This window comes from Vombatus ursinus, unplaced genomic scaffold (genome assembly GCF_900497805.2).
Source record: "Vombatus ursinus unplaced genomic scaffold, bare-nosed wombat genome assembly UNPS02015129.1, whole genome shotgun sequence".
NCBI lineage: Eukaryota > Metazoa > Chordata > Mammalia > Diprotodontia > Vombatidae > Vombatus > Vombatus ursinus.
This window is the reverse complement of record NW_020954907.1, coordinates 1,511,357-1,536,109: the sequence shown is the minus strand read 5'-3', so window position 1 is coordinate 1,536,109 and position 24,753 is coordinate 1,511,357. Positions and strand designations below refer to the sequence as shown.

The 24,753-nt window shown below is 40.8% G+C and overlaps 1 protein-coding gene across 1 annotated transcript in view; it reads right to left on the bottom strand.

Moving 5' to 3' along the window:
- ALOX5 (arachidonate 5-lipoxygenase) overlaps positions 1-24,753 on the bottom strand; it is a 77,443-nt gene that overhangs the window by 38,192 nt on the left and 14,498 nt on the right. Inside the window, exons 2-4 of the mRNA XM_027846370.1 lie at positions 24,106-24,304; positions 22,999-23,080; positions 15,992-16,114 (exon numbers count right to left, since the gene is read on the bottom strand). Of these exons, the coding sequence (XP_027702171.1) occupies positions 15,992-16,114; positions 22,999-23,080; positions 24,106-24,304 (404 nt within the window). The remainder of the gene's footprint in view (positions 1-15,991; positions 16,115-22,998; positions 23,081-24,105; positions 24,305-24,753) is intronic.

Below are 24,753 nucleotides of genomic sequence, written 5' to 3'. Positions count from 1 at the left end.
CACACACACACACACACACACACACACACACACACACACACACACACACACACACTCTTTGAACTCTCCGTGGTACCAGCCACAGTGGACCCACCCCCTCTTTGATAGGCTTCTGTGACACATGACTTTCCTGGTTTCTCCTGACTCTCTACCCCTCCTCTCTCTCTCTCTCTTTTGATGGCTTTTCCTCCTCCTTTGGTCCCTTAGAAATGGGTGTCCATGGGGAGGCCGGGGGCATGGGTGTGGAACACTGTATATGTGATCAGATTTTTTTGATGTATTGATTACCTTTGCTGCTTTTCTCCCTTCTTCTTCCTCTTTTTCTTTTACAAATAAACACAATATTTGTTGTATGGGATGGTTCTCTGGGATGGGAAGGGAGAGGGGGAGGAATACAGTGGAAAATTTAAGCAATGTAAAAATAAAATACGTCAATAAAACGTATTAAAAAACCAACAACATGGGTACTCCCCATAGTTTTAAACCTGATCCTTTTCTCTGTATACCCTCTATCTCTAGGCAAATCTCATCTGCTCCCATGATTTCAGCTATTACCTTTCTGCAGATGACTCCCAAATTTTTACCTCTATATTTTCCCCAGAATTCTACTCTCATATTTCCAAATGCCTATTAGATATTTCCACTTGGATTTCCTGACACTGTACCTACTCGGTGTCAGGTACTGTGCTAAGCACTTTACAAATATTATCTCACTTGATCCCCACAACAACCCTGAGAGGTAGGTGCTATTATTATTCCCCTTTTACAGTTGAAGAAACTGAGGCAGACAAAGATGAAATTACTTGTTCCAAGTCACACAGCTAGTATCTGAAGTAGATTTTGAACCCAGGTCATCCTGACTCCAAGCTCAGCACCCTAGTCACATATTACTTTGTTGGCTGCCTCGAACTCTAGTATGTTCAAACCCTGATTCATCATGTCTTTCATACCTGTTTCTCCCCCTGTCCAATTTCCCTATTTCTGTTGATAATACCCAGGTGACCAGGATCCTAACCTCAGTGTGAGTTTCTCCTTTAGACTAACCAGAGTACCTTGTTTTGTAACTCTCAGATGGACTTACTTAATAGTACATGATATTCTAGCTATTTCTGTTGTCTTAAATCTTCCGACAAGACTACAGACTAATTCTTCAAAAGGTAGAGGAAACAACAAGGGGAACTGCTATTTTGGCCCTGACTCTGACCAAGGAGGAACTGGTTACTGAAGCAGAAATGATGGGAACCTTAGGGGGCAACTGATCCTTAGAACTGATGACAGAAAAAAAGAGAAGTCAGGGATATTCCAATATGCATCCTAGGCTTTGAGAGGGCTTATTTTACAGGGTTAAGGGAAGGCAGGGAGGGTATCCCAACCCCTAAAGCTACAGGGGAGTGAACTTAAAGGGCATGAGGGCAGGCACAGGCTGTCAAGAATGAAATTCTGAAAACACAAAGAGAAACCATCTGATGGTGAAGAAAGAGAGACAGCACTGGGGAACAGACTGATTTTCAGTCAAAGGATTTGAAGTTGAGTCTCAGCTCTGACATTTACAACCTCTATGGTCTTGGGCACGTTGCTCAACCTCTCTTACCTTAGTTTCTTCACGAGGGGACTAGACTAGATGACCCCAGCACTGCCATCTTGTCATCTGTGATCCGAAGAGAAGGAGTTGTTTAAAGAAACTGCTAAGGATGCCCACCAACTAACTTGGATTTCAAAAAATGCAGAGAAGCCAGGGGTAGTGGTACGCATCTGTCATCCCTGTAATCGGGGGACTGAGGCTGCTGAATCTCTTGAGTTCTGAAGTTCTTTGCAGAACTAGGCTAAGCCAATCCGGTCTGCATTAAGATCAACGTTAATATGGTGAGCCTCTAAGAGCAAGGGTCACCAGACTGCTTAAGGAAAGGGCAAGCCAGGGCAGGTCAGAAAAAGAGCCAGTTAAAGCCCCCATGCTGATCAGAACCCATGGGTAGCCATGGCATTGCCAGTCTAGGTAAGAGAGGGAAATCCAGTCATTTAAAAAAATAGAAAAGAGAAGTATATGTAGAAGTTTGAAACACAGGATACAGAGGACAAACCCAAGGGCAAAGTCATGTAAGAGTGGTCAGGAGTGCTAAAGCTCAGAATAAGCTGTGATAGGTGACCAAATACTAGAGACAACAGAAAGGGCTTTGTAACAACTCTGATGGGGGCAGTAGGAGAAGGAAAGAAAGGATAAGACCATTGCCTAAATAGGTAGAATAACGCTAATGGATGACAGAGAGAAGGTAGAACTACTCAAGGCTTCTTTTGCTCCTGTTTTCTCTTTCAAGAAGAGTGATCCTTGACCTGGGAAGAAGCGAACACAAAATGTTAACAAAGAGCTGGAATCCAAAACAGGGTAAGGAGACAGGAAGAGGACACCCAAGTGCCCTCGATGAATTTAACGAGCCTCATCCCAGTGCACTAAAGGCCTGCTGAAGAGATGTCTTTTAAGCATTCTGGAGGATGGAAGACATGAAAATGGAGGCTATAAACTATAAGCCAGTGAGCCTGACTTCAACTCCTGGCAGAATTCTAGAGCATATTATTAAAATGATGGTTTGTAAACAGTGGTTTGCCAACACTTTCAAAATTATGTATTTTTAAGTTACAAAATAAATCAACAAAGAGAAGCAGTAAAATACTCAAGACAAAAATAACTATAAGAGCAAAAAAAGGACTGTAATCAAAATATTTAACTTTCATTATTTATGGCTTACATTATTTACAGGTTTTTTTTTAGCATTTTTAAAAAATATTTTTCCAGTTACATTTAAAAACAATTTAAACATTTATTTCTTTTAAAATTTTGAATTCCAAATTGTCTCCCTCCCTCTCTCCCTCCCTCCCTTCCCTTCCCTATCCCCTCCCTGAGATGGTGAATAATTTGACATAAGTTATATACGTATAGTCATGCAATACATATTTCCATATTAGTCACGTTATGAAAGAAAGCACAGATTAAAAAAAAGAAAATTAAGGTTAAAAGTGTGCTTTGATCTGCATTGATACTCTATCAGTTCTTTCTCTCTGGAGATAGATAGCATTTTCCATCATAAATCTTTCGGAATTGTCTTGGATTATTGTATTGCTGAGAATAGTCAAGTCATTCATAGTTGATCATTGTACAATATTGCTGTTACTGTGTACAATGTTCTTCTGTTCTACTCACTTCACTTTAGAGCAGTTTGTGTGAATCCAGATTTTTCTGAAATTATTTACTGTTTTTAAAAGTGCATAAAAAGGTACATTAACAAGGTAGGAATTATGCAGTTGTCCTGTTGGTTTTTGTATCCTTTTCTAAATTTATGGAAGAGGGATGACTATGTTTGTAACTAGATGTAAAGGAGCCAGTAGAGAAACTAAAGGAGAGGAAGAAATTAAAAATAAATAAGAAAAGAAAAGATGAATGGAGGAAAGTCATAGAGAACGCAGGAGTTAATGGGACCAATGGTGTAGGAAGGACTGGCCTTAGTGAGGAGTAGGGATGCCTCTTCTTAATCAGAAAGAAAAGATTAAGGATTGGGCAGTACTGAAAAGTGCTGAGGAGTAGAGAAGGGGAAATGGAGGAACTCCTCTCAGATGGTCTCAATCTTCTTAATGATGTAAGAGGTCAAGTCATCTGCTCCATATGTACGAGAGTGTATGATTGGACACCTGAGAAGAGGTGAAAGGGTTTGGAACAGTCACTTTGAGTAATAAGAAAGGCAGTCAAGTCAACAAGCATTTATATAGTACCTACTATGTGCCAGGCACTCTTTTAAGTGCTGGAGTGAATAACAGTAAAATAGAAGGGCTGTGGGGCAGCAGAGGGCCCAGATAAGATGAGACAGGATATGTTTAAAGTAGATGAAATCATCATTATTTCATGTCTTTCTCCATCAAAGCTCAGCTGCTCCAACAGGAATGGAAATGAGATGCTGTAACAATAACTCTGCCTTATTGTATTTTATGCTTTTTGAGGTATTTTTACACAGTCATACTTGACTTAAGGTCCATGTTGGGCAGACAATCTAGGCCTAGGGGCAGAAACCCACTCTAGGCTACCTCACCTGTGGTGGGGAGGGGTATTAGGCTGGTCCCCAGATACATACCACTTCTGCATTGTCCTCCTACCTTGAGAAACAAAGTCTTTTTAGTCAACTTCCCTTTATGGGATGTATTTTCTTATCAGCCCTGCTGACTCACTGCAACCAGGTACTGGGCAGATGGAAGTGGTCAGAGAAACCAAACAACTGCACCCCTCCCCTTTGAGAAGTCACCAGAACATTACCTAACTTACTATAAGCATAAGAAAGGTTACCCATGTGGCTTGTGGCCAGGGCACCAGCAGGCTTTGCCAGGTCTGTGCTCTGTGACCTGTACAGCTCAAAACCTTCAATGGATCCCCACTTTCTACCGTATAAAAACCCCACCTCTGCGGCTCATCTTTGGTTCTCCTTACTCTGGCCCCAACTTGCCTGGGGTGGGCCATCCTACTTCCCATTTTATAGAGGAGGAATTAATTTTAAAACATTTAACACTGGAAGAATCAAATACAATTAAATCTAATAAAGATAAAAGTACTACACCTATGCTCAAAAATTAGTGCTACAAGTACAGATAAAGTAGACATGGAGAGAAAGTATGCCCTTTTATACCAATAGAATGTAAGCTCCTTGAAGGCATGGACTATTTTTTTGTCTTTGTAGTTCCAGGGTCTGGCACATAAAAGATATTTAATAAATGCTTACTCAATTGAGTTCTCGTGAGGAAAAAAGACTGGGAAGGGGAAAGGGTTTGGTGAATCTCAAAGTCCAATAGAGGTCAAGAGTATGATATGGCAGACAAAAGAGAAAAATTTGCTTTTAAAAAAAAATCATTCATTTGGAACTGGAAGTAGGACCTCAGAAGACATCAAGTCTAATTCTTCATTTTATAGATGAGGAAACTGAAGCCCAGAGAACTTAGGACAAAGCCAGGATCACACTAGCACACTAACAGAACTGGGATTGAAATCCATGCCTTCTGACTGCAAATACAGGACTCATTCTACTACACCAAGACTAGTAGTGTTTCGACAAAGGAGCTGAGTCCTGCTGGACTCTGCCCTAGTTAGAAACACTTCGTCTAGCGTATCCTGGGTAACCGTGATGGTGAAGAGATTCAGATCCATGTCACGTGGAAACCAGTTGGGGTCTGTGAAAAGAAGATGGAGTCAGAGGACATAGGTTTAAACCCTTCCTCTGATGTGGTGTGACCTTGGGCATCACTTAATCCTTGTGTGCCTCGGTTTCCTCGTTTGTAAAATGGAAAGGTTGGACTGTTTGGCCTCTATGGTCTCCTTGAGATCTAGAAGTATGATTCTATGATGAGAAGTGATGGGTTGGAGAGAGGAGTGGAGTAGGGGAGGTGGGTGAGGATGTGCTGTGACTTCCTATATTTAAAGGGTTGGCAAGGATGTACTGGAGACAGCTTGAATCTGCTCATAACAGATGATGATTAAATTTTCAGTGTGAGCATTTAAGCCTTGGAAATTGGCAGTTCTACAAATCAGGGCTTGATTTATTGTTTTGTGGATTGGCTAGACTTAAGAGAGTGATAGAGAAAATTTTAATGAAGATTAAACTTAGAAGTATGCTACGTACACACTTTTTTTTCAGCTAGCCAATTGTTAGACATTTACCAGTACATCCCTCGATTGTCATGGACAAAGAGCATTAAGCCTATTCTGTTTAGCCCAAAGAGCGGAACCAGGACCAATGGAGAGAAGCTACAGAGAGGCAGATTTTGACTGAATAAGAGGAAGAAACTCCTCACAATTAGGATTGTACTGAGATTGGAATGGGCTGCCTTGGCATGTGGCGAGTTTGCCATCACTAGAGGTCTTCAGTCTAGATGGCTGTCCATCCAGAATGTTCTATGTGAGACACAAACTTCAGATAAGGCATGGAACTAGGTTATGAAAATAATAATCAAAATAACTTCTGATATCTCTTCTAATTCTTCTATGATTCTTAGCTCCCACTACATCCTTATAATATATCTTATACTCCAAGCAAAGTATAGGGTACTGGACAAAAGTGTCAAAAAAAACCCTATGTGATCTTGGGTATTTCACTTGCCCAGCCTCTCTGTGGCTTAGTTCCTCATAGATGACAAGAGAGATTTGCTTCCCCTGTCCCCTGGAGGCAGAGAAGAGGGAGACTTCTGGGATAGGATGCTATATACATTGTCATATATGATCACTAGGTCAGGGGTTGTTGCTTAATTTCTCTTTGCTTCAAGGGAGGATTTGATCTGAAGGGCAAGAGGGAAGAGCAGAGAAAGAAGGATAGAGGGATTTCCAGAAATGACTGTCATGTAAAAAAAAAAGATTATCAAGAAAACTTATGTTTAAAAATGGGAAGTTTGCAGCAAGTGATCTCTAAGGTCCCTTCTAGCTTAACATGCTAGGATTCCATTATTGCTGGCTGTTTCCCAGACATGCCCTCCTCCCATGCCTCTATTCTCCTTTCCCCAGCTCCACTTGCCCAAATCTTGTCTATCCCTCCAAACTCAACTCTTTAAATATCATTCTCTTCATTATCCTCAACTGGTCGAGGTTCCTTCTAGACCCCTACAGCATTCTGTCCCTGCCTTTCTTGAGGTGATTACATTAGAGTTACTTGTGTGCTTTTCATCCTACCTTCTAGCTATCAGTTTCTTGAAAGCAGAGCCCAAGGAAACTGAGGGCTGAATTTGAGGCAGGAGAGGCCTGGACTCTACCACTTATTATCTGCGTGACCTTGGCAAAGTAGCTCAGTCTCTTTGGGACTGAGATTTTTCATCCATAAAATGAGAAAGTTGGACAAACTTCCCAGCTCTAAATCTCTGAACATATGATCCTAAAAGGGATTCAACTATTTCTTGTTGTTGAGTCATTTTTTCAGTCATGTCTGAATCTTTGTTACCCCATTTGGGTTTATTTTTTTTTTTTTGGCTAGGCAATGGGGTTAAATGACTTGCCCAGGGTCACACAGCTAGTAAGTGTCAAATGTCTGAGGCCAGATTTAAACTCAGGTCCTCCTGACTCCAGGGCTGGTGCTCTATCCACTGCGCCATATAGCTGCCCCTATTTGGGGTTTTCTTGGCAAAGATCCTGGAGTGGTTTGCCATTTCCTTCTCCAGATTATTTTACAGATTAGGAAACTGAGGCAGAGTTAGGTGACTTGCCTAGGGTCACACAGCTAGGAAGTATCTAAGGTCAGGTTTGAACTCAGGAAGATGAGTCTTTCTGACTCCAGGCCCGGTGCTCTACGCCCACAATTATTTCTGCCTGGCTCTAAAGAACAGACCTTAGAAAGCAAAGGGAATAAGGGTGGGAGGGGGGGTAGAAGAGGGAGTTTCCAAGAGGCAGATTTTGTCTCAAAATAAGAAAAACAATTCTAAACAATCAGAGCTGCCCCAGAATAGAACTGGCAGCCTTGAGAAGGAAGATCACAGGATCGTAGGTCTAGAACACTAAGGGTCCTCAGAGGCTCTCTAGGCCAACCACCTCATCTTAAAGATGAAAAAATTGAAGCCCAGAGAGGTTGAGATTTACCTAAGGCCACAAAGAAGTGACCAACGTGAGATTGGAACTCAGATCCTGTGACTCCCTAGACACTGATCTTTACAATGCAGTGGGTTTCTCCTCACTAGAGATCACAGGCCAGATGAGCATTTGCCCACTATATTATAGAAAAGACTGATTCAGTACAAGATGGGGCCTCGCCCCAAGCTTTCAGACTCCATGATTCTGTGACCTCCTCTGTGGTGCAAACCACCTCACATAAGGAACGTGGCATTTTCTAACACTGGCCTCATCACTTGTGAACAAAGTGCCAACCAATGAAAACAAAAAGCCAAACACTCAGAAACCATAAAACTACAGCTCATTGTCTGGAAGGACAGTGAGGGTAGAAGATACCAAGACTCCAAGTCAGAGAGATCATTGAGGACCTAAAAAAAGGAACTTCTGGTCATGAGCTCAGTTCTACCACAGCTAAAGGAGTTAAAATGATGCCTTACGAGATATGGCCAAAGGAGCACCATTAAGTCTGTCCATTGAGAATCTATTTTAAGATAACCAATTAGTGTTTATTAAACACTTACTATGTGCTGAGGATAAAAAAAATTAAACAGTTCTCCCCTCAAGAAGCTTACATTCTGCAAGGCCTTCAAAGACCATCTAGAAGTGCTTTCCTATTCCTCCACTGTGTCCAACACTGTTCTCTACCAGAGAGAATACTTTAGAGGTAGATCCATCAGCGATCCAACTGGCAAAGCAGTGGCATCTCAGTGCTAGGATGGCACTGTGGTACACCTGCAATATACTCCCAGAGTGAAATTCATGCACATGAAAGGAACCTTAAGGACCACCAGAGATACCATGGCTGTGTCTCCAGATGCCAAAGCATGTGATAAGACACATTTCATGTACATATGGCCTGATATTTTCTCTCTGCCAGTAATAACATTCCTTCAATTAGTTCTGTGCTCTATGAATGAAAAAAAAACCATTTATGTATACATAAATATATATACATATAATACATACAAAGACAAAAGCAAGATGGAGGAAAGATAACATACGTAGGGAGTTGTGGCCAAAGAAGGGAATTTTGGGCTGGGGAGCCACAGAGATGGTAGGTGGAGCCATAGGACAGTCCATTGACAAACCCTTTCCAGAAGGAATGGGAATGTCATACTATTGATTTGATTATAGTTCCCAGAGCATAAAGTGAAAGTGGAATGGGAAAGGGCCAGGATAAAAGACTTTGACTGAGCCTGAGGCTGGCCAGCTATAGGTCAGTATCACCAATCAGGATTCCTGGGCCCCAGTTTCATTACGTAACAACCTCTTCAGATGTCCTTCTTAAAACCTATCTGTTGTAGTCCCAAATACATCAACATGAAGTTTGACTAAACAATACCAAGTTTCGGGATGAAATGCAAAATTTAACTCAGGATTACTAGCAGCCAGATATTTTTTGAAAAATTCAACAAACATTTATTAAGCTCCTGGTTTATTTTTCTCTTGCCTTCCTTCTTTCCAACCTCAGTCTGTCCCTGACCACCTTCTCTTCTTTCCTCTACAAATCTTCTTTCTTTTAAAAATCAAATTGCTCAAGATAATTCCAAAAGACTCATGATGGAAAATGCTATCCACATCCAAAGAAAGAACCATGGAGTCTCAATGCAGGTTGAAGCATACTATTTTCACCTTTTTTTGTTTTTTGTTTCACATGGGTTTCCCTTTTTCTGATTCTTCTTTCACAATATGACTAATGTAGAAATATGTTTAACATGATTGTACATGTATAACCTATATCAGATTGTTTGCCATCTTGGGGAGGAAAGGGAAGGAAGGAGAAAAATTTGGACCTCAAAATCTTAAAAAATGAATGTTGGAAACTACCTTGATGTGTAATTTGAAAAAAATAAAATACTATTAAGTGAAAAAAAATCAAATTGCCTTATGGTTAATTCCCCCCTTCTAAAAAAAAAAAAGAAACAGCTCCTACTTTTATTTATTAATTCAACAGATTTTTATTAATCTCTCTGATTTTCAGGATTTCTCTTTTGGTGTCTAATTGGAAAGGGTTTAATTTGTTAGTTTTCTAGGTTATTTTTAGTTGCATGACCAATATATTAGTCTGCTCTTTCTCTTTTTAACTGATGAAAGTGTTTAGAGATATACATTTTCCTATAAGGATTAATCTGGCTTGAATCCAGAAAATTGTTGTATATTATCACTGTTGTCACTATTGTTAATGAAATTATTGTTTCTATGATTTGTTCTTTGACCCGTCCATTCTTTAGAATTAAGTTATTTAGTCCCCAACCAATTTTAATTATATCATCGATAGTCCTTTATCAAATATAATTTTTATTGCATTGTGACCTATAATAAATGTGCTTGATATTCCTGCTTTTCTGCATTTGTCTATGAGATATTTATGCTTTAATACATGGCCAATTTTTGTGAAGATGTCATGTACAGTTGAGAAATTTTTATACTCCTTTAAATTCTCATTCAATACTCTCCAGAGGCTTATCATATTTAACTTTTATAAAATTCTATTTAGGTTCTCTTTTTCTTTTTGTTTATTTTTTGGTTAAATTTATCTAGGTCTTAGAGGTGGTAAATTGAAGTAGCTCATTACTATAGTTTTACTGTCTATTTTTCCCATTTACCTTTTTCCTTTAATTATTTGGATGCTATGCCACCCAGTGCATATGTGTTTAGTATTAATGTTAATTCTTTGTCTATGGTTTCAGAAAAATGTAGCTTTGTTGCTTTTAATTAAGTCTATTTTTGCTGTTGCTTTGTTTGAGATGATTTCTACTCGCCTTTTCTTTTATAGTTCAGCTGAAACATAAGAAATTTTGCTCCAGCCCCTTATTTTAAATGTGTGTCCATCTTTCTGTTTGTATTTCTCATAAACAACATATTTGACTCCATTCTGCTATACTCTTCCATTTTTATGGGTGAGTTCATCCCATTCACATTCACAGTTATGAATTGACAACATCCGATTCCCTTATATTTTTCTTTCTCTTCAGAGGCAAATAACAGATTTCTATTCTTTCTTTTTTTAAAAGACCCTCTTTGAAATCTTCACTCCTTAGTTAGACTTTGTTTGCTTAAGACAAATCCCACCCCCTTTAATCTACCCTCTCTCCTCTTTCCATTTTCCCTTTTGTTTTCCTGTTGAGTAAAATGTATTTCTGTACCCAACTCTGGGTGTGTATTCTTCCCTTTGTTTACCAGTTATACACCCTAATTTGTGATATAATTTTCCCTCTCTTTCCTCTTCCTTCTCCACTTCCTAGTATACTCATCTTCTTATCCCTTTTCATCTTCCTTTTAAGATTCTGAAAACATAAGAAAACCAGTCCTAGATCCTCTGGCAAATTAAAGTCCCTCTATGACTCTTGTTGCTGATAGTGTTCTGAGGGGACTCACATATCATCTTCCCCATTTGAATGTAAGCATATTGAGCATAGGATGATAGATTTTGAACTGAGAAGGACTTTAGAATTCATCTAGTCCAACCCCCTCCATTTAGAGTTTTCTCCATGAGAAAACCAAGTCTCAGAGAAGTTAAATGGTATACCTAAAGTCACCTAAGTAGTAAGTAAAAGAGGCAGGATTTGAACCCAGGCTTTCTAATTTCAAATCCAGAACTCTTTCCTTAGAATCATGTTGCCTTTTTCTGAGGGCCTTGAATGTGAGGGTAAGGAGTCTGAACTATATTTGGTCAGTAAGTGGGGAGGATCATTAAAAAGTGAGATGATGGGGGCAGCTAGGTGGGGCAGTGGATAGAGCACTGGCCCTGGATTCAAGAGGACCCGAGTTCAAATCCGGCCTCAGACACCTAACATTTACTGGCTGTGTGACCCTGGGCAAGTCACTTAACCCCATTGCCTAGCCCAAAAAAAAAAAAAAAAAAAAAAGAAGTGAGATGACATTTTAGATTTTAAAAAGATTCATTTGACACTGAGATGAAGGAGAAGAAGAGACTAGAGGAAGCCATTTCAAAAGTCCTGGCAGGTGCCAATGGAAACCCATGACTGGGGTGGTAGCAATGGGAATACAAGGGATGTGATGAATTCAGAACTAGAATCAATAGCATGTGTTAACTGACTAGATACAAGAAGTAAAAGAAACCCTCCCTCATAACAAATCATGGGGATTCAAAAAAATCTGCAAAAAAAATTAAGGTATAGAAAATAAACTTAATTAATAATTAATGGGGGGTTGCAGAAATATAGGCACATTAATGTACTCTTGATGGAGATGTGAGTTGGTCTAATCATTCTGGAAAGCAATTTGAAAATATGGGAAGAAAATGATTAAATTTTTCCATCTCTTTGATCCAGAGATCTCACTTCTAGGCATATACCCCAAAGAGATCAACAACAAAAAGAAAGGTCCCATATATACCCGAATAGTCATAGCAGCACTTTTTGTGGCAACAAATAACTCCCCAAAAGTAGATATTCATTGATTGGAGAATGGCTGAACAAGTTACAGTATGTGAATGAAATCAAGTATTAATGTGCTTTAAGAAAGTGAGCATTATGAATACAAAAAAGCACGGGAAGACTTATGTGAACTTATGCAAAGTGAAATGAGCAGAATGAAGAAAACAATATACACAATGATCATGACAATAGAAATGAAAGAACAAAAAATATATAAAACTGAATGCTGTAAAAAGTATTATGACCAAGCATCCTGGCCCAAAAGAAGAGATCTCTTTCTGCTTCTTTCCAGCTTTACCATATACCACTCTTCACCATGTCCTGTGGGTTCTATCCAAAGTCTCTTAACACTGTGAAAAGTCATCTCAGGATTCCAAGCAAACAGATGTTGTTGACAAAGTCAACCAACATTTACAAAGTGCTTATCTATAGTCCCTTCCTCTTTCTGTCACTTGTCTGTCCTTGGCTTCTTCCTCTTCTCTCCCCTTAAAGACCCAGCTTAAATTGTGACTCCTCCCCTAGCTGGAAATGAACTTTCTTTGTTCAGAGCACACCCAGCACTTGGTTAATACCTATGCCTTATGTTCTATCTTGGATCAGCATATGAATCCCTGACTGGGAAATAATTGACAACATCCTCCAGGCTCCCTTTCTAGTATCTCCCTAGTAGAGGGAGTTCTATAAAAGAAATATCTTAATCATCTTTATACTCCCCTGGGTGCCTGGCACAGATATCTGCATACAAAAGGCCTGACCTCAAACCCTGGCTCTGTCAAGTATTAGCTACATGACCTCAGACAAGTCAACAGTTCCCAGCCTCAGTTTTCTATTCTGCAAAATGGGGATAATATTTGTACTACCTATGTGCCTCACAAGGTTGTTGTAGTGACAAAGTTTTGTAAATTTTGAAGTGTTATACCAATATAGTGATAGATAAGCATTTAATAACTGTTTTGTTCAACTGAGTTGACTACTTGAGAGATGTTAGAAGAAGTTCAGTCAATCTAATAAATCCCTCATCGGGATGATAATAACAAGAGCTAACAATTAGATAGAGCTTGTAAGGTTTACAAAACACTTTGCCATGCATGATCTGATTTGATCCTCACAACAACCCTGGGAGGTAAGCACTGTTATTCTTCTTATTTTACAGATGAGGAAACTGAGGTAGAGAGGAGTGAAAAGACTTGCCCAGGGTCCCACAGCTAATAAATGGCTGAGGCTGGATTGGCACTCAGGTCTTCCCAACTCCAAGTCCTGCTCTCTATTCATTGTGCCACACTGCCTGCCCTGGGTGCCTGTCATCCTATTAAGTTACTAAACTTTTTAAGATATCTTTATATTTCTAGCCTTTGTGTGTTGTCTGCTGGCTTTCACATTCTTTTTTGCAAACTTTAACTTTTTACTTATTTTGACTTCAAAAAAGAAACTGTATATTTATGGTATTAAAAGACAAAATATGTTGATATCATATAACACTATATACATATATATTTTATGCATTTCTGAATTTCTAAACTTTTCCTGTGTCATCTGCTGGCCTTCATGTGTAGTCTGTGGCTTCCACAAAACTCCCCCAAATTCCCATTTAATTTCTTATGCTAACCTGCGATACATCAAAACCACAATGGGGAAAGTGACAGTGTGGAAGGAATAACTATAGCTCAGTGATGGTTTAGAGAGCGCTAGACATATAGTCAAGAAGACTTGAGATCAAATCCCGCCTCAGACATTTACTGGCTGTGAGATCCTGGGCAAGTCTTTTCACTCCTTTCAGCCTTGGTTTCCCCATCTGTAAAACGGAGATTACCAACAGCACCTGCCTCCCAGGGGTGTTGTGAGAATCAAATGAGATAACATACATAAACTATATGGCAAATCTTAAAGTGTTAGATAAATGCAATCTATTATTACAGATGAGGAGCCTAAGGCTGAGACAGAATGAGTAACTTGTCCAGGGTTACCTAGCTAGTAAGTTCCTGAGGTGGGATCTGAACCCAGTTCTTCCTGACTCCAAGCCCAGTGCCCTATATACTACACTATGAACGATTAAGTCGTGGTCAAGATGTGTAGGAGCTGAGCCCTGGGACTTGGGAGCATAGATCCAGAGCTAAGAGGTCTGAGCGTGGACTTTGGTCCCTGGGTTAGGAGAAACGTGATCATCATGAAGTCCTGTCCAGATGTGGTCAAGTGGAGGAATTTCCAGCAAGGGCCCCATGAGGTCCAAGTGATGATAGAGATATAGAATGGTCCTGGCAGGAGCTCTTGGACCCAGCCTCCTGGGGCAAGGGCAGGAGAACTAGGACACAGAGGAGATTGTGGGACTGATTTTTCTTCCAACTTCCATCTGGATGTTTGGCATCATTTAGAAGTAGCCTGGTGGGGAAGGGAGAATTCCATCTCTAAGGCTTATGAGGCTGCCTCTTGAGGGTTGGAGAGGAGGATCAGAAGAGAATTGCCCCAATGGCTAAACGGATCACATGTCATGGCTATATGCTATGGACATCTCTTCCCCAGGAGGTAGGTGGGGACTGTTGCCATGTGCTGTCAGTCATGGCTGATTTGTCAGTCAATTCTGAGAGTTCAGAAGGATTAGGGTATCTGGAAGTGACTGAGAGATGTACGTATGTGTACGTATACGTGTGTGTGTGTGTGTGTATAATGTGTGCATATATATATACACATATATATAATGTGTGCATATATATATAAAACCAATAAAAAAGTTTTTTAAAAAGACTAAAGTGGGGATAACCTTGCCTAACTAATCATTTACAATATCCTACAGATTATATGAACTGATGCAGAGTGATATAAGCAGAAACAGAAAAACAACATATATCATGATTACTGGAAAGAACAACAGTAAAACCACAGAAATGGAATGCTACAAACTTATAATGACCAAGCTTGGTCCCAAATCAAAGACAGAAAAATGCTTCTGCCCCCTTTCTTTGCAGAGGTAGAAGACTGGGTGTGGAACCCTAAACATAATGTCGGATTTGGTGATGTGCTGGTGAGTTTTGTTGACCTGTTTTGCCCCTTCCTTTCTCCCCCGCAAGGTCTTCACCACCATGACTCAGTTTCCTTCTCCCTGTGGAACTTCCCTCAGTACGGGGGCCTTCTCATTCTGGAACTTCCTTCTGTCATGTCATGTCCTTCTCCCATTTGGAGATGGGCCCAGGCCATCCATGCTTCATTCCCCTCCCTGCTGTGCTATTTTCCAGACTTTGACAACATTCCCCCAAAATGGATACCTTCTCTGTCCTACACTCTGAGTCGTTCAGTACCCTTTTGTATGTTGTCTTTCCCCATCAGAATAGAAGCTTCTTGAGGGCAGGAATTGTCTTTCCTTTTGCTTGTATGTGTATCCCCAGAACTTAGCCCACAGATAACTGGTAAATGCTTGTTACTTTGTTTTTTCTTTTTTTTATTTCTTGTTTTTTGTTCCTTTTTAAAAAAAAATTCCTTTATTCCTGAGAGAGGAAGGGAAAAGTAACACATTGGGAAATGTAGATGATGTAAAAACCAAAAATCAGTACCACTTTTTTTTTTAAAGATACCCAGTGGATCAATTTAGTGCAAAACTGAAGGGGGCATGTGGTGCCACAGTTGCATAAGCTCATGCTACCTTAAGGGAGAGGCCAGAATCCCTTTTTAGTTGTTCTCGTATGGTTATTTTGAGGGTTGACTGGAGAAGGCTTAGCTTTGCTAACCAAGTCGCAGACATAGAGGGAATCTGGTTGAGAGTATCAGAGATACAACTGTTCAGTTACCCATTCTTACAGATCAGGATGAAAGTTTGCCCTGAGAACCAATCTACCAGCAGCATCTTGCTTCTTAAAGACTAGGGCTATTGCCAAGTTCAGCTGGCTTTCAAAAAGTCAACTGCATGTAAATAGAAAGAAATGGGTTGCTCCCTGGGCTTGCAGCCCTGAGCTGCTGTTGTCAAGCTCTTAGGCACTCAAAAACTTACGCTTTGGAGTAATTTAAAACAAAGTCTACTCCTTTCTCGCTGTCAAACTGAATGTCTCGTGGTAAATCACTATGATATTTGGCATCGATGCTTAACGGGAATCCAGGGTTCCACTCCATCCACCTGAGAGGAAGAATAAAGAAACTGCAAGTGAGAAAAACTGTAGAGAAGTTCAAGGGAAATTATTAATCAAAAGAATGAGACTGACATGTGCCAAAGTGACTTTCCTAAAGCTCAGGTCTGACCATGTCACTTTCCTACTCAATAAACTCTAGCGGCTCCCTATCAAATATCTGGGATGCAAAGCCCTTCACCACCTGGCTCCAACCTACCTTTCTAGTCTTACTATACAGTACTGATATTGATCACAGCATTCACATCTCTTACCCAATTTATTTTTTTTTTAATTTTTAGGCAATTGGGGTTAAGTGACTTGCCCAGGGTCACACAGCTAGTAAGTGTCAAGTGTTTGGTCTGAGGCCGGATTTGAACTCAGGTCCTCCTGACTTCAGGGCGGGTGCTCTATCCACTGTTCCACCTAGCTACCCTCTCTTACCCAATTTAGATAATGGTGGTGGTTGTCTACTTGGCCCTAAGGTCATTCTCCCTCCTTTCTCAAGTTCAAGACCTGGCTTACTGTCTTCTTCTCCTCTCCAACTCCTACCATTTATACTAGGGGAGTTCAGTATCCATACTGATGTTCTCTCAAATTCCCCAACCTCCCAACTCTTCAGTCACACCTAAACCATCATTGTATACTATATCTCACTATCACCCACAAATTTTATTAATTTATTTTTAAAATTAATTGTATTAATTTTAAACTTTAACATTCTACTACTTGACCATAACTTCCTATCACTCCATCTTTCTCTAATGCCTCACACCCCTAAACTCATTCTTCACTCCGATTGTCAGGGCAACAATCCCTGACAATCTCCAACTCCTCTTCTCCTCAGTACTTCAGGCCATTGTCCCTGCTCTGACTTTACTTCTCTCCCTCTCCAATCTTGACTCTATAGTTAGCCAAATTCAGCTCTATTTTTGTCTTCTACTCTAGAATCCCTTTTGCCCTTTGTACAATCACAGCTCATTCCTTGTTCATAACTTTAGCTCACACAAAACTATCCACTTCCTCTACTCCAATGCATCTGCTACTGGATTGAGCTGGAGAAGTCAAACAACCCTGTTAACTGAGCATGTTAACAATTCATGCTAACTGCCATCAACAGGGCCCTTGCTGCAGCAAGGCAATCCTTCCCTGTTTGATTCCTTGAGTCACTCCCAAGAAAAGACTTTCCAAGCTTGCTTTTCTCTCTTTAATCTTGCCACAGTTCCCCCACCTCAGTTGAAGCCCTCACCTCCTATTTTCCTGAGAAAATTGAATACTTCAGTGTTAGCTCTCTCTCTCTCTCTTTTATCTCAAAATCCCTTCACATAATTCCCTATTCTCTCTTCCTTTCCCCTCGTCTCTGACAATGAGGTGACCCTTCTCCTCGTTTCCTTGTCCATTTACCTGTACCTTTGAGTCTTCCCTTCTTTTCCAGAAGAATGCCACCTCAATCATTACCTCCTCTCTCTAACCTTCAGTATCTTCCTATATGCAGATTCCTTCTCCACTGCCTTAAATGTGCCCATCCCCCTCGTCCACAAAACTATACCCTTCTACCATATTTCAATTACTATTACTATTAACAATTATAATTCAACTGCTATTACATCAAACTATACATTTCTCCTGTATAACTATATCCATGTAGCCTATATATCTCTCTTTGCTTTTTCAGCCAAATTCCTTGCAAAAGCTGCCTGCAGTGCACTCCTTCTTCATTTCTGCCTCTTAGAATCTCTAGTTTCCTTCAAGGTTCAGTTCAAAGGTCACATCCTACATGAAGCCATTCCTAACCACTCTCCTCACCCCCATCTGCTCACGCCTCCCCCTTACAGTTACTTCACACATCCTTATAGAGGTGCATATCTCCCCTGAGAGAATAAAGTTGACTGAGGACTCTGAGGGCTCTGCTTCACTCTATTCACAAGTATAATGCTTACAGGCATGAACTCTCTAAGAACATGCATCCAGAACCACAGAATCTCAGAACTAGAAGTGCCTTCAGCAGCCACGTGGTCCAACCCGTATCTGAACAAGACTCCCCTCTATGACACACATGGCAAGTAGTCATGCAGGATTTATTTTAAGACCTTCAGTAATGAAGAACTCACTACCTGTTGAAGCAGTCCATTCTACCTTTGGATAGTTCTAATTATCCAGAAGTTTCTCCTTATATTAAGCCTAAGTCTACCTCCCCAAAACTTCCCTCCCTCCTCCATTGCTCCTAGCTCTACACCCTCCCCCAAGCAGAATAAATCTCATCTCTATGCTATGCAACAACCCTTCAAATACTTGAAGATAGCTGCCATGTGTCCCACCCAACCCCTACCAAGTCTTCTCTTCTTCAGGCTGAACATCCCCAGTGTTTTTAACTAATCCAAGTGACTTGTCTAAGGTGACACAGGTTGGAAATAGCAGAGCCAGGATTGGAATTCAGGTCTCATGATTCTAAGGTCAATGTTCTTTCTGTTGGAGTATGCTGTCTCATTTAAGAACTTGCATTCTTACACATCAGGGAAAAGAGAATTTTATGGTGTTAATAAATGGCCAGAGAAGCAGCTTGGAGCTAAGGAGCTAACTTCTGAGTCAGAAAGACCTGGTCTCAAGTCCTACCTTTGACACTATCTTAACTGTGTGATCCTGGACAAGTCACTTAACCCCAGATGACTCTCTAAAACTAGAAGTTTAGGAGCAGGTATTGCCTTACATTAGTAGAGGGAGCTTCTTATTGGGAAGGAACTTCTTATAGTCTGATAAGAAAAAAATCAGCGTGTGTGTGTGTGTGTGTGTGTGTGTGTGTGTGTGTGTGTTTCCTGGCTTTTTCATATGGAGAGTTTGTCCTTAGACTGCATCTATTCAGTTGTTATTTTACTTCAATATATTATGCACTATATTTATTTCCAGAGATCTAAGGATTTTTTTTTAAAGATTTTTTTTTTTTTGCAAACAGTGCAAAACTCAGAGCTTCCTGAATTAAGACCTAAATGAGAAGAAGGAAATATGATGTGATGAATAAACAATCCAAAGAAGAAGCAACTGAAAATGGAAAAAACACTGAAGATGATGTTTGAAAATGGAGGGGGAAATGTAACTAAAGGAGAGAGGGGGAGAGGGGGAGAGAGGGGGAGAGAGAGAGAGAAAGAGAGAGAGAGACAGAGACAGAGACATAGAGACAGAGAGACAGAGAGAGGCGAAAGGAAAAAAAAATCCTTGACGTGTTCAAGCAGGTGGATACCTGAGATTCATCTCAAGCTAGAAGAATTATGAATTTTCAAAAGGCAATAAAGGCCCTGGGTCTAAGCTGTTTTGGTGTGAGTAGTCTTGTTCAATTCATGCTGAAGTAGAATTGGTTGAAGGAACTAGGAATATTTAGCCTGAGGAAGAGCTTGAGGAGCTCATAGTCACTGTCATCAGGTGTTTGATGGACCCCCATTGGGAAGAGGGTTGAGACTTGTTCTGCTTGGTCCTAGAAAGCAAAGCTGGAAGCAATGAGTGGAAGCTGAAGGCTACTAATGAAAGAGAAGTGGACTTGTTTGGGAAGTAATAGGTCCCTCTCACTGGAAGTCTTAGAAATTGTCAGGCATGTTGTGGAGAGGATTGTTTTAGGGGCACAGGTTGAACTAGATGAGATGGCCTTTAAGTCCCTTCTGTCTCTAAGAGTTTATGGTTCTGTGATACTTGCACCTTAAAGAGTAGCAGGGTCTTGGTAATAAACAATATGAGTTTTTGGTTGTTTGTCCTTCGTTTTCAAGGAGGACTAATGACATCATGGGTGATGTCTTGACTTGTGCATTAGCTGAAGCGAGGCAGAGTAACATCTGAAATGTTTGGCACTTAGGCACCAACTTGAAGAGGTCATCAAGCTGAGACAGAGCATGAAATGGAAATGCAGGAAGATGAACGGCATGAAAGAAGCTCAAAAATTTACATGAAACAAAATCCACAAAAGGATCGCAATGTGGAAATACATAGAGTAAGCAGCAAATAACTTGAATGAGTCATTCTAACTCAAGGAGGCAAATTGAACCTTGGAGATTCAGTAGGATCAAAGACTAAATTAGGCTTCAAAGGGTATTTTTTTGCAGGAGGATGCCTGGGGCTACATGTGCATTGCTATGGGGTAATCTTGGAATGGAACCTCCTTCTACTGATGCATATCAGTTAGAGCTACCAGGGACACTGAGAGGTTAAATAACATACTTGGTCCCACAAGCCAGGAGATAGTGGAGATACGATTTAAGACTCAGTCCTCTGACTCAAAATCCAGTTGTCTTTCTACTGTACTGTCACACATTAAGGGGTCAGTTGAAGGAACTGGAGATTTCTCCCTAGGCTTGGGGTGGGGCAGATGGTAGAGTCAGGACATCATAGCTATCTTTGAGTACTTGAAGCAGTCATGTTGGAGAAGGCTTAGACATGCTCTTCTCGGCTCTAGAGGGCAGAACCTGGACCAATGGGGTACAGGTTGCAAAGAGGCAAATTTTGACTGGATTTCAGTAAAAACTTCCTAACAATTAGACTATCCCAAAGTGGAATGGGCTTCTGTGGGAGGCAGTAGGTTTCTTATCACTGAAAGTGTTCAAGCAAAGGCCGGACGACGAACCGTCACGTATAACATAGAAGTGATCCTTTTTGGGGTAAGGCTTTCCCTTGATGATTCTGTGATTCTACCTCTCCTTCAGTCCTCTCTTCTTCAGCCTAAACATCATCATCTCTTCACAGCAGGTCTCGAGGCCCTTCTCTAGCTGGGCTGCCCCGCTTCTGGAGGCCCACCATCTTATCAATTCCTACATATTCATCTAAATAGGGGCAATAACTACACATGAGGGGACAGGTGCTCTCCCATCTGGGCCAGAAAAATGGAAAGAGCTTAAGACACTATGGGCCTCAGGGTATGACTAGCACTGGGCTAGCACTTCAGGGGAAGACAGGGATCCCAGCTATTGCAGTCAAAGAGCAGAAGTGTGGAAGCTCAGGAAGGTTTTTCATCTTTGCCATTTGGAGCTTGGCCAGAGGGCAGCATTTGGTCATGGGTTCCATCTGACTGATGAGCAGCAGAAAGTCACTGAGTTGGGACTAAGCAGGATCTACTTTAACCTGTCAGTCAGGGCAAATCGGAGGAATCTAAGGATGGCTAATATTATCACTGATATAATTTCCAGGGAGTCTGACTCATTGTAGAAGACAGAGGAAAACAGAAGTATAACACCTGAGGGGCAGCCACAGTAAAACTAAAGGTTGAGTTAACCACAGTGGGATGTGGACAGAAGACCAAGCCAAGCCAAAATCAAAGTCTTTTTCAGTTTAAGGTTCAACTGGATCAGGGAGTTCTTAACCTGTGGAGTATGAAGTTTCTTTTAATATCTGATAACTATATTTCAATATAATTTATTTCCTTTGTAATCTTATATATTTAAAAACATTACTGTGAAATGAAATACATAGGTTTCACCAGTCTGCTAAAGATGTCCACAATACAAAAAAGATTCAGAGACCTCAGCCTAGCTGGCCTCAGGGGTTACCTCCAACTCTAACATTCTATGATTTAACTCTCTTCCTTCCAAATCTTTTTTTTCCCTCATTCTTTCAATCAATCTTTGCATGACGTGGCATTGAGGCCCTTCACCATCTGGGTCGCCCTCCTCTGGTTTTCCCATCTGTCAAATGAGGCAGTTACACTAGCTGCCCCCAAAGTCCTTTCTGTTCTAGATCTGTGATCTCATGATCCAGCTTCAAACTCAGTGTTCATGCAGTCTCCTTATCATCTGTGTCTATAATTACCTTCCCCTGGGATACCCGAAGTTATTCTGATGAAACAAAAGCAACTCATGTAATGGAAGACCAGCCTTTCCCCACCCTCTTCAGAACCTCTCCCAGTGTCAACTTCCCCTTAGCAGGCCCAACAGCTGTTTGCCACACTGGTTGCTGGGGTTCTAATGGTAAGCTGTGCCCATAAAGGAATCACTTGTCCACAGCTGAGTTAAATATTTCTAATTTTGGCTGAGAGAAAAAGAGAGCTTGGGAAAAAGATGATGCATAGGCCCTCCCATCCACTTCCTGCTACAGGGAGAAATCCCTTTCTCTAGCCAGGTCTGATCTTAGGGAAAAGAGCTGCCCCACCTTAAACCAGGCTGGTCTGAGGAATCCAGTGCCTACCCTGCTTCACGGCTAGGGATGCCTCCTCCCCTCCCAGGAGTCAATACACTTGTCATTTAGCTCTGTTGAATCCCTTTCTCTCCTCCCACCTCTTCATCTTTTTAGTGGTGAGACATGAGATGGGAAGTGGGGAAAAAACTCACTCCATGGCAACATGAAAGCAGAAAGGGTCACAGAAACTTTGTGCCAGAGTGTTTTATGACTTGGGCAGCTGCTCACATGCAGAATCCAATTTAATTCAACCAGCATTTATTAAACACCTACTTATGTCAGCTATTTAGGTACTAAGGACACAAACTCAAAAATGGATGTCCCTGACCCCATGAAGCTTACATTTTATTAGGAAGACAACACATACACAGAAAATTAAATGTGAAAGAGATCCAAAATAATTTCATAGGGAGAGGAACCCAGTAACAGTAACAGTTACAGATACCCCAGTAAAAGTGTCTGGGGGAGGGGAAACAGTAGGATAGGTTTCTTATGGGAGGTGGCAGTTGAGCTGAGCTTTGAAGGAAACCAAGGATACTTTGAGGTGCAGGTGAGAAGGGAATGTGTTCCAGGCATGGGGAGCAACTTGTGCCAAGGCCTGGGGCCAAGAGATGGAATGTCGCATATAGAGAATTGCAAGCAGGTCATCCACTGCAACATAGACCATAAAGTGCAATCATCCTAGAAACAGCATTAGCAGGAACCATTAGGGATCACACCATCAAATTGTTTCAATGCCACAACTTACCGATAGAGTTTCTGCCGCATTTCCAGTTCTTTGCGTCTGTGCTGCTTGAGGATGTGAATTTGGTCATCCCGAGCCAGCTTTGCTGTGAAAGAATGAAGAGAAGACAAGTATAGACACAACTAGAGGGAATCACCAACTTATAGGAAGGAATGGAGATCCTGTGGTATCAAGTCCTGTTCTAAGAAGTCCTGGCAAGTGCTGGACCATCATCAGATTGAGCCTCTTCAGTCCTGAATTCTGGCACCACTCCTTGCTACAGGAGATCAAGAGGAACATGGTCATGGCAGGGGACATTACTAAGAGAAGGGAGCTCTCCCACCCCGTGGTCTTACACTTTATATAAAAGAAGAGGGATTTCAAGCAAGAAAAGCAAATCTCAAGGTCAGTTTATGTCAGACAATGAGGTGAGGCTTTCCATAAGCTCTTCTAGGCCCAAGCTAAGAAGTCAGAAGAGTACTTAGGTTTCTGTCCAAAAGCACAAAATATTAAATTATCAAGCCTAAAAGTTGTGCACATCAGTCCTAGAAGTAGTAGGTGGTTAAGATTTACCCCCACTTACCTGGCATCCTTCAAATTCAATTAGGCAGATTCTCTCTGGATCCCAAATATTCATAGGATCACAGGCTTAGAGCTGGAAGGGTCCCTAGACACTAACTGGTGAAAATCCCTTATTTTACAGGTAAAGAAACTGAGGCCTAGAGACTGATTCTCATGATGTAGAGTCTTGGAGTCTCACAGTCACTTAGTGACCATCAGTCTGATAAAAAGGTTTTTGATGATATTGAGCTATACTGATCTCAGCTCAGATACAAACACACCAACTAGATCTAAGATACACATGTTCACAGGGCACTGAGCTACTAGTAATCAATGGCCTCACCTAATGGAACCTAGAGTCAGAGGACCTCAATTCAAATGCCTGTTCTAGTATTCACTCTTTGTGTGTCTTTGGACTAGTCATTGAATTCCTCTGGGCCTCCTCATCTCCAAGATGGTGATGTTGGACAAGATGATCCCTACGACCTTGGTTCTCTGGTAGGCATAGCATCCCCCAGGACATACTTACATTGCGATCTGAGCCCTTGAAAGAAGTCATCTAGGACTCACCTTTCCCATCTCGGAGGACAATTTCGCCCTCCCCTGTGAACCAGCGGTAGCAGGGGAACTCAATGTAGTCTCCATAGGGAGTCTTCAAAGTGATATACTTAAGATACCAGTCATCATGGAGCCAATACTTTCGTTTTTCAATTTTGATCAGAAGTATATCTCCGAGTTCTTCATCCACAGTCACATCATAAGAATCTACCTGTACAGAATAAAAGGCAAATCCAACTTGGAATCTAATAAACATATTCAAGTTTCTAACAGATCTATGTCAACTAATACTAAGTAACCATTTGAAATTTTCTTGTTTTGTAGGAGAACAAATAGAAGATTAATGGTGTATCTGTAGACTCCACTCTTTCCCCATCCCCATGGTTATTCAATTACCTTGCCAAGAGATTTACATATTTTAACCTTTTTTTATCTTTATTTGGTAAGCTTAATAAAAGTATCTGACTTCTGGCAAAATAATAGAGTAAGGACATAAGAGAACTTAGAACTCCCAACATCTTCCTTAAAAAAGGCAGTAATAGATTGCCAAAGGAAACTTGTGGAAAAGGAAAAGATACAACAAATTTATTTTAAAAAAACAAACCTTCTAGCAATGAATAAATATTATGGATTAAACAAAATTGAAAGGGAGACATCAAG